The 17,343-nt window shown below is 42.6% G+C and overlaps 1 protein-coding gene across 7 annotated transcripts in view; it reads left to right on the forward strand.

Moving 5' to 3' along the window:
• ARHGEF9 (Cdc42 guanine nucleotide exchange factor 9) overlaps nt 1-17,343 on the forward strand; it is a 208,458-nt gene that overhangs the window by 40,812 nt on the left and 150,303 nt on the right. Inside the window, exon 1 of one of the 7 annotated variants that reach the window (XM_055338828.1) lies at nt 2,624-2,786. The exons of 3 other annotated variants lie outside the window; for them this stretch is intronic. In XM_055338828.1, the coding sequence (XP_055194803.1) occupies nt 2,778-2,786 (9 nt within the window). In that variant the 5' untranslated portion in view covers nt 2,624-2,777. Of the gene's footprint in view, nt 1-2,623; nt 2,787-8,907; nt 9,310-12,835; nt 12,948-17,343 lie in introns of those variants that run through there. 3 more of the 7 variants (XM_055338829.1, XM_055338830.1, XM_055338833.1) reach the window with 3 other exon arrangements.

The following is a 17,343-nucleotide window of genomic DNA, read 5'->3' on the forward strand; positions in this document are numbered from 1 at the left end:
CTCTGCCTGTGTCTCTGCCTCTCTCTCTCTCTGTGTGTGACTATCATAAATAAATAAAAATTTAAAAAAAATTAAAAAAAAAAAAAGAAACCATTGCCAAATTCAAGGTCACAAGGATTATTCCTATTGCCCCCATTTTGTTAAACTTTGCCACAATATCGTTATAACAGCTAAGCAATTAATAGTTATTCCTATTAAGTGTTCAGTCTGTTCAAATTTCCAGTTGTTTCTTGAATATCACAAATGTGTGTGTGTGTGCACAAGCACACAGACACACAAAGTTCCATCTGAGTCAAACTTTTGTTTATTTGTTAAAAATTCAGGTTGTTGGTCCTGTATTTAATTTTTTTCTGTACCTCCATATGCAGTTTAATATGCAGTTTAATATGTTTTTCTGTCCTCTGTGTGTTCCATAAATTGATAATTGATCTAGAAGCTTGATCTGATTCAGGGTTTTATGTTTGTTTTGGCATGAGTCATTCATAGATGGTGTTATAAACCCAAAACTTTGAAGTTGGGACTTCTTTGGGTTTTATTCTGTCTTGTAGGGCTAGGAGCCATTTTGTTTATGACCTGCATTCATTCAGAATTTTGAGTCATCTAGTTAAGATGGGTGACTGTTCTAGCCTCAACTATTTCTAGAGAATAAATAGCAATTCTCATTCCTCTTAGAGTCGATGGTATTCTAGGAGTTCCAGAATTTAATTTGTTCTATTCCTGGCTAATCTATTTTCTGCCTCCCTCCACAAATATCTATCTGTTCACTTTTACAGTCCTAGGATGTAAGAGGAAGACGGGCCCTTAGAGATCTGTATAAGGGAGTCTTGGGTTTTTGAGGGCCCTGAAGCCTGTTGAAATTGCATATATTTTTTCTGAGGTGAGGTTTCAGAGGTTTCACTGAATTTTCAAGTAGGTCTAAGTCCTCATGTGACAGAAGGGAGATGGAGGCTAAGAGAGGGGAAAAGAGTTGCTGAAAGTCATAAAGCAAGCTTGAAGTAGGGCTGGAAATAAATCTGAAAACTTTCTGTCTTCTAGTCCAGGGCTTTTTCCCTAGTTCCAGACACAGGGTCAAGATACAGAGTACAGCAGTGATTTCAGGCATATTACAAATTTTGTAGAGGCTGTTTCAACTGCGAAGTTGGCTTCTCTTCATAGTACCCAGTTTGTTGAAGAATGTGAACAGTCATAGTCTAAAGAAGCCATAAAAAGGAAAGGAAATTGACCTGCAAGTACAGGGGTCTCAGAGAAAGCCAAACAGAATTGGATTTTGGATAACTTGTAGTCTTTCCTTGTGGTTCTGTGACAGCAATGTTTTTTTGAATGTGTGTGTATAGCTAATTATGAGTTGCCTGCAAATACTTAGGGAGTGGCCAAAGAAACCTTTGCTTTCTCCTTGGCCCAGACTCCAAAAAAACTGGGTGCTAAGGCATGGCTCCTCCCCACATACCTATCCCTTTTTTCCCATTCCTTGTCCCTCTTCTTCAACCTTTTTTCCCTTATTTTCCTTCATCCTTCTCTTTCTTCACCTATCCCCTATCTCATCTCCATCCTTACCTTTTTTCCTTCTCTTTTCCCCTGCTTTCCATAGTCTTCCCTTTATTCCTCCTTCCCTCCCTCCTTGTCACGCCCTCTCCTTTCCTCCCACTTTTGTGCGCACCCTCCCTTTTCCTCTCCCAGTGTCTCTGTCAACCCACTCCCAACAAGCTCCCCACACCCACGTTAGAGCCAGCCATCATTAGCTCGCGCTAGTGGGTCGGGGCAGGGGAAGCTTTAGTTCTCTGATTGGCTGACTGCGCTAGCACGCCAGCTGAAGTCCCGCCCCACCCAGCGAGTAAACGCGCGACTATAGCATCAGCTATTGGCCGAGGGAACTGTCAGCAGCTCCGGCCGCGCCCCACGCAGGCGCCCACAGTCACTAGGTGAATAAAAACACCGCCTACAGGCTGGGGGGTGGGGAGAGGAGAGGGAGAGAGCCAGCGAGGCAGGATTTAAATGAGAGGCTGGTAGCTGGGACCCCCGCGGAGAGAGCAAGCAAGCAAGCAGGCTAGAAAAACGAAGGAGCTAGGAAAGCGAGCGACCTAGAGGGTGTAGGGGAGACCGAGACTGACCTGTAGCCAGGCAGGTGGACAGACGCACGTCCGGACAGACAACCGAGCCAGCGCCGGAGAACCTCGCACTGGTTCCTCCCGCCTTTCCCTTTGAAAGCCAGAATTTTGCCTTTTCCTTGGCGCCCGAGAGAGAATGCTGGACTCTGCTGACTTCAGCGCGAGCTAAGATTTCTCAGCTAGGGAAGAAAGATCAGCTTAATCCTGAGGAGGGAGAAAGCAATCTCCCCTGTCCCCATCCCCCCACCCCATACCAAACTCGGGCGCCAAACCCAGCCCTTCCCCAACCCTCAGACTTCCTCCTCTCCTTTCTAGCATGGTGGCTGTATGGACAGTCTGACAGAACAGAGACTGACATCTCCCAATCTGCCGGCCCCCCACTTGGAACACTACAGTGTTCTGCATTGCACCATGACCCTGGATGTGCAAACTGTAGTTGTTTTTGCCGTGATTGTAGTCCTCCTGCTTGTCAATGTCATACTCATGTTTTTCCTGGGAACGCGCTGAATGGAGACCAGCTTCCTGAGCTGTTGCGAACTCTCGCTTTGATTTCATCCCGAGACCACCGAGAATAAAAAAGAGACAGAGACAGGGAAAGAAAGGGAAAGAGCAAGAATTTTTACTCAGGGGGGAAAACGTTTTGAGCTTCAACATGGCCTCGCTGTGATATGTATGACGTTGGTATATTATCTCTCCCTAAATCTTTTGTCATGTCTTGTCTTTTAAATATGCCTGTGAATGTAGTTGCTTATTGCTTGAGTAAAATTGTTGATGAAGAAATGCATTCTATTTAAGTCTGCATGTGTGTGCATTCTCCATCTATGTGACGTTCATGGAGCAAGATCTGCATCCTTAACAGTGGCCTTGCTGTTTGTGTTTTGTCAATTCATTTTCTTGAAAGCTACCTTTAAATTCCATCAGGAAATTCTGGTCAAAAATTGTCTCTTGCCATCGGGAGTGAATTTGGGTTTGTTTTTGGACAAGGATTGTTGTGGGAAGAGCGTGATGGATTTTTGACATTTTAGGAAAGAGTCCTACATTGGATGTTAAGAGGAAAAAAATTGATACAAAGAATGAGTTTAGGGAAAATGGTTCTTTAGTTTCTAATGAGAAGTGAGAATTTGAGAAGTGATATAGTGGGGTGCATTGAGCTGGCAGTTGGTGATTGTCCTTTGACTCAATTTGCTGTCCATGGTTCAATTCATAGTTTCCAATTTGGAAAAAAGCCACCTTTAAAAACATTTTTTAAGGCATTAAATGTCAGTTTCTTTGGAATTATGGACTGAGACATAGAAGCCTTCTCTGATCTTTATGAATTGGCAAGACGAGACACTGACAAGAGCTGTTTGGGTTCTTTTTCCCAAAGAAGATTGTACCCCTGGATTTGAGTTTGTGGATTTTCTCTGTGTGTCCTCTAACAAACAACAAAAGCTAACTCTTTACCCACCTTGGGAATAATAGTATTTGTATATGCCTCTTTTGGATAATCTTATTTGCAATGATGTTCCTGAACTGCATTTAAAATAGAATTTGCTAGTGCTAATGAGAAAGTGGTGGGTTTTGTTTGCTTCCTTGTTCTTTAAAGATCAGAGGTCTCTCTAATTGAAAGATTTCCATAATAAAATGAAAGTATGTATCATGCTAAATTAAGAGTTTTGAGAACTCCTCCCCACATCCCCCCCAAAATCTGGATGGAATGGGATGAGAGCTGGGGAAAACATGATTTAGAAACAACATTCAATTTTGACATATATTTGCTTGTCTGTATTAGATGATAGTGGTGGTGGTTGCTGTCATTATTGCTATTATTTTTATTTTTCTCTTTTTGCTGAGAAAGCGCCTTTGGAAAAGCCAGGAAAAGATTATCTCTGCTGCCAATGTGCATGATATTTATTATCCCCCTACCCCCATCCGCTAATTGGCAGGTATTCTCATTCTGTGTTTACCTGACTTGAAATAGTGCTGTTTCTGGCCCATGTAGCAATGAATCAGGTGCATACAGTCTACATGCATGTTTCCCCTACACCCGTGTGGGTGGCTGCTCATGTGTGATGTACAAATCTGCCTGCATTGTGCTGTCAAGTTCCATGTCCTGTTGTTCAGTTTCTTTGGAAATGATTATGAAGGGAAGGGAACTGTGAAGGGAGCTCTTGAAATTGTCCTGATCTCAGAACCCAGAGAGGATTATTTAATGGTCTCAGAAGAGGTTTTGAGCCCCAGGGTGTGCTCTTGGCTCTGTGTGGGTAAAAGACTTAAAGACTTTTTTTTTTTAAATTCTATTGGTACCATGGTATAAGCATGATCTGGGAAGTTTGGTGGTATTGATTCTTGTTATTTACTCTTTGGTTCTTTTGTTGGGAGTGGGGCTGGATTGAACTGAACTTGTTTCTTTGCAAAGAGAATCTTGTGATCCCCCGTCCCACTACATACCCTTACCTCCAGAGATATTCTATAAAGTAAGCTTTTATTTTGGTTGGGCACTTTGTTTAGAGACATGTTGGACTAGAAAATATCTAGGCTGATCAGCTACATACTTGGGTTCTCTCTTTTGAGTAGTTATTTTACCTTGAGCATTTTTTTCCTTCTCAATGTGTTTGGGGTTCCCTATAACATTGGCACTTGGGGATGGTTGGACTAGGTGACCTCCAGGTTATTGCATTCAATGATTTTGGGAGCCCATAGGCACTTGAAATCAGAGGAAGATGAACTGGAAAGAACAAGTAAAAAAGAAAATGAAATATTAATCAATGAGTGATGGGGAGGGGGAAGAATACCTGGTTGCTGGTATCTGGAGAAATTTAAATTGTACCTAAGAGACTTTTTTTTATCTAGCTATGTGGGAAGAAAACTGGACTACAACAATGGAATGCTTTTTGCTTTTTTTCCCCTTTAAGGTGACAAGGGTTCTCTAAGGCTAGTCTTTGAGCCAGGTTTGTGGCAAAGTAGTGTCATGAAATGCCACAACCTTCGTCTCTGAGTGCCTGACAGACCCTTGGCAGAGAAACTTTGGAAATGTATGTGTGTAGGATATGTGGCAGTATGTTTGTGGGTGTGTATGCACACCCTTCTGTGTGTATGGAGAGGAGAGGGTGCACACTCTTGAATGTGGGTAGGGGTTGGTTGTGCTAAGAATGAGGAAAAGCAGCAGGGCATGCATTGAGTGTTCCATAGTTCTGAATGGCCTCCTTGTGCTAGGGCCTATAAAGATTTGACTGGCACCAGAATGGATGGGTATTTTCCCTACAATACTTTGCCCCCACCGCACAACCCCTTAGGCTAAAGGGGTTGCTTGACTGAGCCTTTCCATCTGTAATTTAACTGACAAAATGGGTAAGCATTTTTCAAATTAACTTATCTATAAGTAAATAAGGGGATGTTGCTAGCCAGATGGCAGGCCACCCAAGAGCAGCTAAAAGGGAGTTTGGGAAGTAGAGAACCAAAGTTGGCAGTGTGACTTTTTACTTGTGTGAATCCTAAAGGTTTGGCATTTCTCCTTCAGACTTGTGAGGATATGCAAAAAGAAAAGAGTGGGAGAAAATGAAAAATGCATCCCAGAGGAGTGGAAGGAACCTTCTACATTTTAACTTTTTATTCTTCCCTCTCCTTTCTTCATTTATTCTCCCCTCTGATAACAGCCTCCTCTAGCCTGCCCCCATCCCTGCTCAAAGTGGGCGGGTGGTGGGAGAAGGAGGAGTAGGAAGAGAAGAGGATTTTTCATCTCTGATTGTCCCAACTTTTCCCAAGTTTCTAGCTTCCTTTCCTCCTCTCTGACCTCCTTGGATAATGGATAAGCTTTTGCTTTTAGGACAAAATTCCAGCTCAGAAATTTTCCCTCCCCGCTCTCCTCCTGGGGATTCAAGAACAGCCCTTTATCAGTATCCTAGCAACCTCCTACGTCACTCAGCTCCTGCCGAGCTCCAGAGCCCACCCTTTAAAGGCCCAGGCAGGAAGGCCTCTGGAGAAAGGGCGCTGGAGCCTATAAAGACTTGGAGAGATGCTTTTGGGGAAGTGGACAAAGAAAAAGCAAGAGCCTCATTGCCTGCAAGTGCCTAGAAAACATATCCACAGAAGGCATACAGAGCCTAGCCTCATTCCAGCCATGGGGACTGTTTATTGGAAAATTCCTGGGTTCAAATTCCTTTCTCCTTTCCTCCAAACGGCTTCTTAAGATTGACTGAATCATTTCACAGTCGAGCTTTAATGCAAAGAAGTCTGTAGACCCTGAAAAATATTTTTTTCACTCTGACTTTTGGCTGAGGCAGGGAGGAGGTGAAGGGATAGTATGGTGGGGGAATAAACTGAGCAGTGCTTTCCCCCCATTGGTGGGGGTAGGAAGCAGTTGCCTAGTTTGCCCCAATTTTGTTTGTGGCTTAGGGAACCCTGCCCAGGCAGACTGCAGTGTGGAATTTGGGGGATTTTGTTTCTATGTCAGTGGTCTCTGAGTAGTTTCCAAATGGGAAGGCTGGGCAAATTAGGAAGGCCATTTTGATTGTGGGCCTGGTGAACAGGTCTTGGGCCTTGGCTGATTCTCTCATTCACTTGTGTGGGTGATTAAGTTTTTAGGGAGTTGAGAGATCCCAGTGAGCCTCTTCTGCCCTGTGGTGAGGCCCAGATTGAGAGTGCCTGGCTATGACTAGAGAGCACAGTCTCACAGTTGCAGGAATGGAGCCAAGCCATGTCTTCCTGGCCTTTGTCTGTTATTGTGGCCCCTGCTCCCTTTGGCTTGTGGAGTGTTTGCTCTGGACAAGGACATAATTGAGAATTGAAACTATCCTCCCAAATTAACTATGTCCTCAGAAGATCTTACACAAAGCTTCTGGATCCAGCCCTAGGAGCTTTGCCCCAAGAAGTGGGATGGATGCAAGGAATCTTATACTCTATAGCCCTTAGTTCTAGTTCTGCAACTTGTTCTAGGCAAGCTGAGGCTCTGGCTTTCTAAGAATCCTTGATCAAAGCTAGTTCTTCTGATATCTGCCCAGAGTGTCTCCTGTCATTAGGTGGGTCTAGCTCTCAAGAACATTTAGTTAAACATGCTTTACCCTGGCACCAAAGCACAATATGGCTATTAAGGGAAAAGGGCCTAGAGGATAGAGAAGACTTGGGATACAGTCCAGTAATAATAGTACTAGTAATCCCTTGTCAGTGCATGAGTCTGTGGAGCTTACATAGCAAGTTCACGTCTTTTCTAAATTTTGTGCATCACATCAGCCTTGTGAAGTGTATAAGGGATGATTGTTATTTCCTGCTTTACAGATGAGGTAAATAAAGGTCAGAGACTTTGGTGGGATGCCTTTCAAATAGAGAGTGGGGAGAGTCAGAGTTGATCATTCCCAGCTAGTGTGAAGCTGAATGAAGTCAGGTGGAGAGGGAGGTGTGTGAGTCACTTCTGAAGTCATACTAGCTTCCTCAGCTTACTCACATTTTTAGTTCTTTTTCATACTTTTCATTCTTAGAGCAATTTTGCACAGAATTCCATATTCAGTAAAATGGTTTTTTTTAAATCTTGAATATATATAAAAGAGTTCCCTTTAGTCTTATGAAAACTCAATATTTTGGATCTTTAAAGAGAAAGGCAGTGTGTATTGGTGAAGCCTAAAATACAGAATGTTTTGAAGGAATTGCAGTTTTCATACAATTGTCTTTCCTTTCAAAGTAACTCTTATTTTTCTATATTTCTTTAAAAATATGCTGCCCACAACTGATTATGCTACTCCAGGGGCTACTTGATCAGGATTAAGTACAAAGGGACTTTGATCTGTCTGTGAAATATCTAATAATGTTGCCTTCTACTGGTTCTCAACCCTCCCTGAACATTCAGATCAGTTGGGGGGTTTTTAAATATCCATGCCAGTTCCTCACTCTGAGAAATTCTGATTTAATTGGTGTAGGATAGGTCTCTGGCAGCTTTTTCCCCCCTAAATTAAAAATTTAAGGCTCCCCAGAGTCATGCAGTCAGCATTAAGAACCACTATATTACCTTTTTGGACTATAGGCTGAAACGCTTTGCTGTCTAGTCCAGGCTTCTATTCTGTTGTGGAATTGGGTTTTTGAGGGTTTTTTTGAGCCATATTCATTAAATTTTATTTTGTTTGGTTAGTCAATTCTAGCTTCTTATGGGCTTTAAATTTTTTTCTTTATACTGTGCAACAAATTAACAGTCCCTTCTAGTATTGCATCAGTTAAATTTTATTTCATTTGGTTGGCCCATGTTTTTTTTTGGGGGGGGAGGGTTAATTACTTTTTCTTTATGCCATGAAACAAATTAGCAGTTTCTTCTAGCATTGCATTGTTTGGAAACTGAATAAGTATAATCTGAATTATTGATCCAAAGAAATGTTCAATATGTTGGAGTTAATTTCACCCAGAGTCCCGTCTTGGAGTTACAGTCTGTTAATTTTGTATATATCTGGTCAGCAAGTGCAGAATCCACTGGATTTTACCATCATTTATCCTACTGATGTGTTAATGAGGATAATGTGGCATGAGAGATTTGCTGTATGCTCTGTAGACATCAAGTGTATACTAGGTTAATAGTAATCATCTACCAAACCAATGACCTCATCAGAAAAAGGAGTATGAGTCAGTTGGCATGTTAATCCTGGTAAATCCTATTGCAGGCTCCAGAATTCCCTATTTTCTTTCAGTACCCAGAAACTATATGTTTCTTTTCTTTTTTTTTTTTTAAACTGTGTTTCTTAACTGGGCCCAGGATTTGCTGAGGGCTAGTGCACACAACTGTAGATTCTGTGTACCATCAGTTTGTTTTCCCCTTTTTGGAAAAACAGGACATCATAGATGTAGCTTTAAAACAATATAATTGGTTTTCAAAAAGTTCAAGAAAATGTTTGTGCATGTTTCCCTTTGTTGGCGGAATTGTTTCTATTAACCAGTGGTTCTCAACCTTGGCTACACATTGGAATCACCTGAGAAGTTAACAATACTAACAATTCACAGAATCTCTTGGGGAGATCTGATGAGGCCTTGGCATCAATATTTTTTAAAAGCTCTGTGAGGTGACAGGAATACATCCAGGGATGAGAATGACTGCTATGTTGAAAGGAAATGTCAGATCAGCCTGAATCTAGCTTATCACACATGTGAATAGGCAGACTTTGCAGATGGTGAGATTTTATTCTAGGATTGTGGAGGCCTTGACAAATTTGAGGGACTCGTACCCAGTCTGAAAAGGACTCAACCCTAAAGAGTGAGTAGTCTGGGGACCTTTTTGGATTTAAAATTGTCAGCCATGAGATTGTTTGAACCATTCAGGAAAAAGTCCCTGTGCATTTGCTTTAATAGTGGGGGAGATTCTGTTCATTTGCTGGGTGACCTTGGGTAAATTACTTCTCCCCTCTAAAATTTGGATTCCTCATCTGCAAATAAGGCTAGGAGGATTAGATAGCTTCACAGATTTCTTCTGGCTCTAATGACATATGCTTACTTTGTAATTAATAAAAATTATCAAAATGATTAAGAATATTTTTATTCAAAACCGGCAGGTAATCCAAAGATCCCTTTTAGCAGACTTGGAATATATAAGGTAATTTTGGGGGTATTAGACTTACCTTCCTTTTTTTTTTTTTTAGACTTGCCTTCCTAATTGTATTTGGCTCTGTTCTTATGTTGAATCCACTCCTCATTATAATGACGTGGAAACTGAGGCCTAGTGGGGAAGGGCCTTGATCAAGTTCTGGCAGCAAGGTTGGAACAGAGCTATAGCTATGCCTGGCATCCAGGGGTTCTAAGACCATTTCCAGTGTTTTTATTTCCTACTGAAGGTCTGCCTTCCATACACTATGTCTCTGCTATAGATGCATAACTTGCCCTCTTCTCTGCTACCAACTCTTGACCTTGATGCTCAAAGACCAAATGGCCAATTTTTGTCAGGGGGAAACTAGCACAGAAGAATGATAAGGGCAAGAAAGAACTTACCTCAAACACACCCTTCCCTTAATATTTCCTTTTCCTCCAGGTTGGCCCTTTCCCCCTTTCTCCTAAGCTTCCTGAACTGCCTCTTATAGATAAAAGATTAAGTGTTTTACTCAAGATCACACAGTTCAGAAAGTGGTAGATCTTGACCTAGAACCCAGGACTCTTGATACCACATCCTGCACTTCTTCTAGCTTAGTCTGCATAGTGGACCCTGGTCATAATGCGGTCATGACTCAGAACTGAAAGGGTTCCACTAATAGAGAGGGAAACTCAGGAGGAAGCTTAGAAGGTAAGTTCAAGAGTGGATTTAATGAGGAGTGGATTCAACAGAATAACCATGTTCTCAAATGAAATTTGAGCCAGAAACTTCTATATAGAACAGGAAAAAGCAGAACTAATATGGTTGAAATGGGCCTAGGGACAGAGGTGGAAGACAGAGTCTTGAGGTAATCATCTTGCCAGTGCAGACCTTAGTTACTAGGGAAATTGGGATTAAGAGAGTAGGGATGGCCCTGCTCAGTGCAGACAGACTGCTTGGAAGATAGGACAGCTTTGGTGGGGTGGAGAGGGTTCTTTCATTTAAGTGGCCAGCATTCACAGAGAATCACAGAGAGACAGAGATAAGAATGCCTTGGAGATCTGCAACATGCCTCCCTTTCCCTTTTCTATTTCCTATTTTATAAGTGAGAAAACTAAGGCACTGAAGGGAAAAGGGACTTGTCCAAGGTTTCAGTGATGGGCATGGGTTCCTGACTCCTCAAATCAAGCCTTTATCCTCTGTAACCTGCTACCTCTGTTATAGGGTGCTGGCTCAGGGCTCTTTTGGCTGGATCAGAGACCTGAATAACCTCTCAAATCTGGCTGGAGAAAGCAAGCTGACAGAGAAACTGGGAAAACAGTAGTATTATATAACCTCCTGGAGGAGAGCAGGCCTGTCAGTAGCCCTTGGGGTACCAGGCAGTGAGATGAGGAACGAGGAATCATAGAATTTCCTGCAGACAACATTAGTTCTCCTGAGCAGGGGAGCCCTAGATGCAGCTCTGTTCTGTGCAACCATCCACCCTCAGGGCCCAGAAGAGGCCAGCACTGCATATCCATAGCCAGCTCTGGGACTAGTTCTGGCAGCTCTGGTCTCTGCCTGCCTGCCTTCATTAGAGGAGGGGGAGCCATGCACCTCCATGCCCAGCTGGCTGCAGGAAGGATGTGCTAAGAGCCCACCCTCCACCCCCTCAGAATGTGGTGCCTAAAAACAGCAGCTACTTTTAGCTGTACCTCCCACAGCCTCTCCTCCACCCACTCTCTTCCTTCCTCCTCCCTCTGTGAACCCTTCTGGTTGGCAGGAGGGCTGGGCAGTAGTGGGTGCTTTGGCATTGGGAAAGAGGCAGGCAGGAGGGAGCCAGGCATCCCTAGGAGAGGCTGTGGTAGACCTAGTATAAAGGGAGGGCTCAGAACAAAGGCAAAATTATGCTTAGGGCCCAAAGGGAGTAGAAGGACTTCTTAATTTCCTTTGGATCTTGCAACCAGCGAGGTGTTTGTCTTAAGAATCTAGGTTGAATTGCACAGGAGGGCTCAGGAAGATTTATTGCACAGAATGCACATAGACACTTTCTGTACTTGGATTTAGAGAAAGGCAACTGGAGCTAGTGATGCTCACTTGATTCTTGACTCTCCCTCTTGAACATTGTCTTACACTGATCATTGGGTTTTACAAATTATCTTGCTTGATCTCTGTGGCCCTGTGAAGTTGGAAAGGCAGGGATTATCATTTTACAGATGAGAAAAATGAGGCTCAAAGAGTTATTATCATGTAACTGATCTGGGTTCAAACTCTGGAAGTTAGTGCCATTTAAAGTCATTCCAGACAGCTGTATCTTCTAGAAAAGAAGTATTGCAGCTGTTCTGAATCTAATTCCCTCATTGTGGAAGCTGGAAAACTAGGCCCAGAAAGAGAAGGGACTTGCCCAAGGAAACACAGTATGTTTGTAGTAGTACTAGAACTAGAACGTTGCCTAGCAAGGATGTGAGTTTCTGGGCCTGTGACTTACAAGCTGCTCTTGACTTTCAGGGATGGTGAAGGAAACCTGTGTGGTGTGATGGGAAGCAAAGGGTGACTGAACTAGTAAACTGTCATATTTTAGCTCTGTGTCCTTGGACAAGGTACTTAGATTCTTTGAGTTAGTTTTTTTTTTTTTTCTGTTAATTGGTGCTGAAAATCCCCGAGAACTCTCTGGGGCAGAAATCTGTGTGACTGCTATAATGGAGGGAACTGACACTCAGTAGGTCCTTTTTAAAGGTTTGTTAATGAAAGACATACACATAAATTAAGAGGGGCTTGCAAAGATGAACTTAGTTACTGGGTGACCTTGAACAAATACCATTGTATTTTTGCCTTATTTCTCCATCACAGCATGAAGGACTCTATTTTACTTCCCTCACTTAAAAGTATAAAAGTCCTATGACCTGGCACATGTCTTAGGTCCTTGGTGGATAGCTGGAATTTTTTTTATAGGAAGCTTTCTTTTATTTACCCTCAGCTCCATCTCCCCCACTAGGCCACACACATATTGCTATGAATAGCAGACTGGCTTTCTCTCTCCCTGTCTCCTGCAAAACTAAAAGAGGAGCTTGGAAGAAAGCCAGAATTAGCTGTGTTTTTATTTAGTGCCTTCTCAAGTCCATCAAATCAAAACCATCTAGGCACTTGGCAATTAAAAATCAATTCTTGGCCCCTAAGTCCTTGGCTAGGATTTATGATGAGCAGGAGTGGGTTCTCATGATATGATTAAGATTTGTTTTAGAAATTGTAGGCTTCTCGCAAACGACCTACTTAGAACAAATAAACACTCTTCACCATTGTCTGCATCATTTTGTTTGGAAGATTCTTATTGCTCCAGGGGGCAGAGCAAGAAGGTAAGAACTATTGTATAGTCCTGCCACATTGTCCTTTCTCCACAACCGTATAAAGTGAGCAAGGCCAGGATTATGTCCCATTTTATGGCTAAGGAAATTGAAACTCAGAGAATTGCTCATATTGACTCAGATCAGTGCTGCCTCTTAAAAGCAGAGGTGTGCAAGGAAGAGCTTAGCATGTAGTTAACTGTTATCAATCCACCCATACCAAGTGGTCTTGGGCAAGGAGATTGTTCTAAAGATGCCTTTTGCACTTTGATTCTATCTAGGTCTTATTATAAAAGCTAGTCAGTAGCAGATAAAACCAGACAGATGCCACTAGATAATTTTGGCTAGGTTGGCATTGAACTAATTGGCAATTCAGATACATCTATTTGACCTATGGTATGTCCACTCAAAAATCATATCATCCAGGAATGCATGAGAGGCCTTGCCAAATGCAGAAGTGTGGCCATAGATGCTATGGTCCTTCATGTTCAGTTTGGAGGTTTTCTTTCTGTGAGGTATATTTGGGAGGTATATGGAATACACGTGTGGAGTACACTTTCACACTGACATGCTTGGAGCATACACATTTAGTTAACCATGGGATATACTCATACTTGGACATACTCCATACAGGCATGGTATACACACAAAGACAAACATGATGCGTTCTTATGTAAATTTGTATGTGTAGACATGCATGCATGCATGCATATAAAACACAACTACACACCCAAATATACATAGGGCATGCTGAGATGCACATTTAGATATGTTCTACTCCCAAGACATACACTCCTATCCCTGAGATGCACTTTTAAGGACTTACTTGGACAAACCACCCTCTCCCCATGAGACACATTTGAACACACCTGTGGTACACATCCCGGTGGGACACACGCTGATCCAGAACATATGCTGACCCTTAGGCCAACTTGCTGTCCCAGCTTTCCAACTGGGCACAAAGGGCACTGGCCTCATCTGATGGGCCTTTATCAGTTTGCTCTGGCTTTCCTTTCCTTTATCCCTGAAATCAGGCTTCAGAGGGCAGTGAGCTCAGGAATAAAATGAATACAAGATGGCATGTGTTATAGCAGGCTCTTCAAGGCAAAAGAAAATTTATAACTAAGCCCTCAGATGTTGAGCTAATAAGCAGATGGAGGAGAACAGAGAAGATAAATTGTTACTGATCAATTAAGAAAACTTGAGCCTGCTCCTCTATCCCCCAATCTACTTACAAACCATCATGGAATAATATAATTATGAATAATGTCCTAGAAAACCTAAAGTGACTGAATATTAAACTTCATTTTTTTGGGAGTAAAGTAACAATTTACACCAGAGCAAGTATATCTAAGTTATGGGTGGGATGATGTGAGAGGAAGTGGTGGGATGCATAAGGGGAGTGCAGAGGCCCAACTTCTCCTGAGTCAGTGGTGGGTAGAGAGAACAACCACATTCTTTTTTTAAAACTTTTATTTGCATTTATTTTATGCAGAATTTACTATTTACTCTCAGACCATAAGTTTTTGTTTCTTCCATTTCTTCTGGGATATCTTTTTCTTCTGTGCAACCTCTTCTTCTGGTTTAAGAACAATCTTCTCTTTTTCAGTAAGGATCATCTCAATGTGTCATGGAAAGCTCATGTATGGGTTAATCTGACTGTGAGCCCTATAATTTCTATGCCACATCTTAGGGGGGTTGTTTACCTAGGTATGCTCAATGACCAGAGAATCTGCATCTAAGCCCTTAAGTTCAGCATTACTATCTGCATTTTTAAGCATGTGCAGTTAAAATTCAGTACTCTTTTTGGGCCACTGGCCCTGTGTCCAGCCCCTCTGTTTGACCTGGACCCCCCTACCAAGTCAATCACTGTAGTGAGTGGCATCCTTCAGATACTTGGTGACTTTTCAGATATGCATATCCTTGATGGCCTGGGCAGTTTCATGTGTGTTCTTGAAGTGAACACAAATATTTGAACGTCTTGCTTTGCATGATTTTGTAGGGTTTTCTGGGTCAAAAGAATAGTGAACCATTTTCAGAGATCACCTCAGGCCTCTTGAATAGCCACTTTCTTAATGACCACAGCCCTACCCCTAGGCCATAACAGCTTGAGCCATCTGGCCCCACTAATGAGGACCTGCTATTTTTAGAGGTTCTCAAGCTGGAAACCAGGTCAGGATGTCCTGGGGAGGCCTTTCTGGCCTTTAGTAACCAAAGGCTGGAACTGGAAAGAGAGAACCCTAGACTGGGTCTGGATTGAAGGGCATGAAGCAATGAAACAGGTGGTTAGAGTGTGCCAGGTCTGCTGTGGCAGACTTCAAAGCAGTATCCTCAGAGCTTCTTGGGCAGGATACTGTTGACTGTGACAGGCTTATGCTCATTTCTCAACTTTGGACTTAAGATCAAGAAACATGAATTCATTTACTATTCTGCAGCTTAGGGTCTACCTCAGTCAGGTTTCCCTCCTCTGTCTGGGTCTTATTTGATCTATGGGCAAAATAGCCAGTATATCCCTCAGATGCTTGCAAGACTCATATAGACTAAGAGTTGAGAAAATGCTTTGCAGATATACTTATTCTTCAGCCACAAAGTTGTACCCCCATCCTTAATCTAGTGTCAATGCCCATGAACAACCAGGCCTGACTCCTATCACAGTAGCCATAGAAAGAAAAGTGAGTCATGGGAAGGAAACCTCATGGTATTGGGTTGGGCAAAGCTATGCTGGGATCACTCTTACCCTTACAGACGCCTTTCAATGCTGGGCCAAACTTTCCCCAGAAATCAGGTTTGCAACATTTAGGTGATCATATAGTTTTGGCTCCTCAGGAACCCTATAGGCAGTGAGGAAAAGTGGAGAACATCAGGAGCAAGGACTTCTTCCTAAACTAGGAAAAGCAAGGTCAGACCACCTATACCTGCCACCTGCCAGAGGAAGCAACTTGGAATGGCAGTTCTGACCCTGAGAGAGTATATTATTTCATTTTATGCTCAGGGTCATTTCACCTGCTTTGTTTAAGGGAGTGGGTCAGGAACTACAATATGTAGCTCAAGTTCAGGTTTTTCCTTACCCTATACATTGTGGGCAAAGTTCTAAGGCTCAGTTCTCTGGTCTGTAAAATGGGCTTACATGTAAATCTTAGGATTCTTGGGTGCAAGAATTCATTATGGCAAAGGATGTGGAACATGCCTTGTAAAATGTGTTGCTCCTGTTTGGATTGTTAAGAATCCATCCAGGTCATTATTACAGATAGTTTAGGTAATTCAGGAGCTTGTCTTTGCTTTATTTCTCACTCCTTCCCTCTACTCTTCTTTTTAATCAGTATTGGCTCCACTTTACAGTTGGGGATACTGAGGTCCAGAGAAGGGAGGGACCAGCCTGAGGATATAGGAATAGGCAGTGGTGGATTCAGGATTAGAAACAATGCTTTCAGATCTGTTCAGTGTTCCTTCTATAGTCCCAAGTTACTAGCCAGAATTACAGTGCCAAAGGAAGCTGCTGGTGGCAGCTTAAGTTAATATGTATTAAAAACTTAGGTTTATCTCTGACACATAGCAAGAAAATGGGGTGCTACTTGGGGCCTACCCTTCCCAGCAGTGCCCTGCTTGCCCATGAGAGGCACACTGACTGACCTTTCATCCTTTCTACGGCAGCTCACATCCTACTCGTCTCCTGTATGTTGGAAGTGGTGAAGCATTGGAGAAGATTCTAAGCTATATTGTAAGAGGCAATTGTTCTGCCCACTTAAGCTACTTCAGAAGGGTCCCTGAAAACACTTGATCCACCTTGGCTACCTCCACCTTCTCATAGCTTCCTGGGTATAGAAGCTTTGTGTGGCTGACCTGCATAAGGGTTTAGGTCAAAAGGTTATCTGAGAAAATGTTTGAGGGCCTTGATCTGTGGAGTATTTTACCAATTCTTGAGGGATAAGATAGAGGAAATCCAAGAACCAAAGCTGGGAGAGTCCCTTGAGACCATCTTGGCTGATTCTCACCTGGCCTTGATGTAGATTAAATCTCAGCTGAGCTGACTTTTTCTCACTTAGTGTGTTCTTCCTTGTACACCACAGACTCTTGAGGTGGGCCAGATTTCCTGGAGCCTTTCTAGCTTGTTTATTTTTGCCTTTCTGAGCCCTGGAGAGATACACTGAGACTGAGTGGTGAGAGGAAGGATATGGAATAATTTGTGGAGCTCATGCATTGGGTGTTAGACACTGGGGAAGATGGCCTTTTGTGTCCTTCTTCATCTGTCCTGCCACTACTTATTTTCTTATGGCCCCCTGATTGGCTTAGGGAGCTTAACTGAAAGTGTTGTTTTTCACTTGTGATGCTAAAACCTATTGGATGACTATGGTATTGTCTGGGGGATTAGACAGTTTCTAGAGTGGGGAAACTAGAGGAAAAATGAGAG

This window comes from Nyctereutes procyonoides, unplaced genomic scaffold (assembly GCF_905146905.1).
Source record: "Nyctereutes procyonoides isolate TBG_1078 unplaced genomic scaffold, NYPRO_anot_genome, whole genome shotgun sequence".
NCBI lineage: Eukaryota > Metazoa > Chordata > Mammalia > Carnivora > Canidae > Nyctereutes > Nyctereutes procyonoides.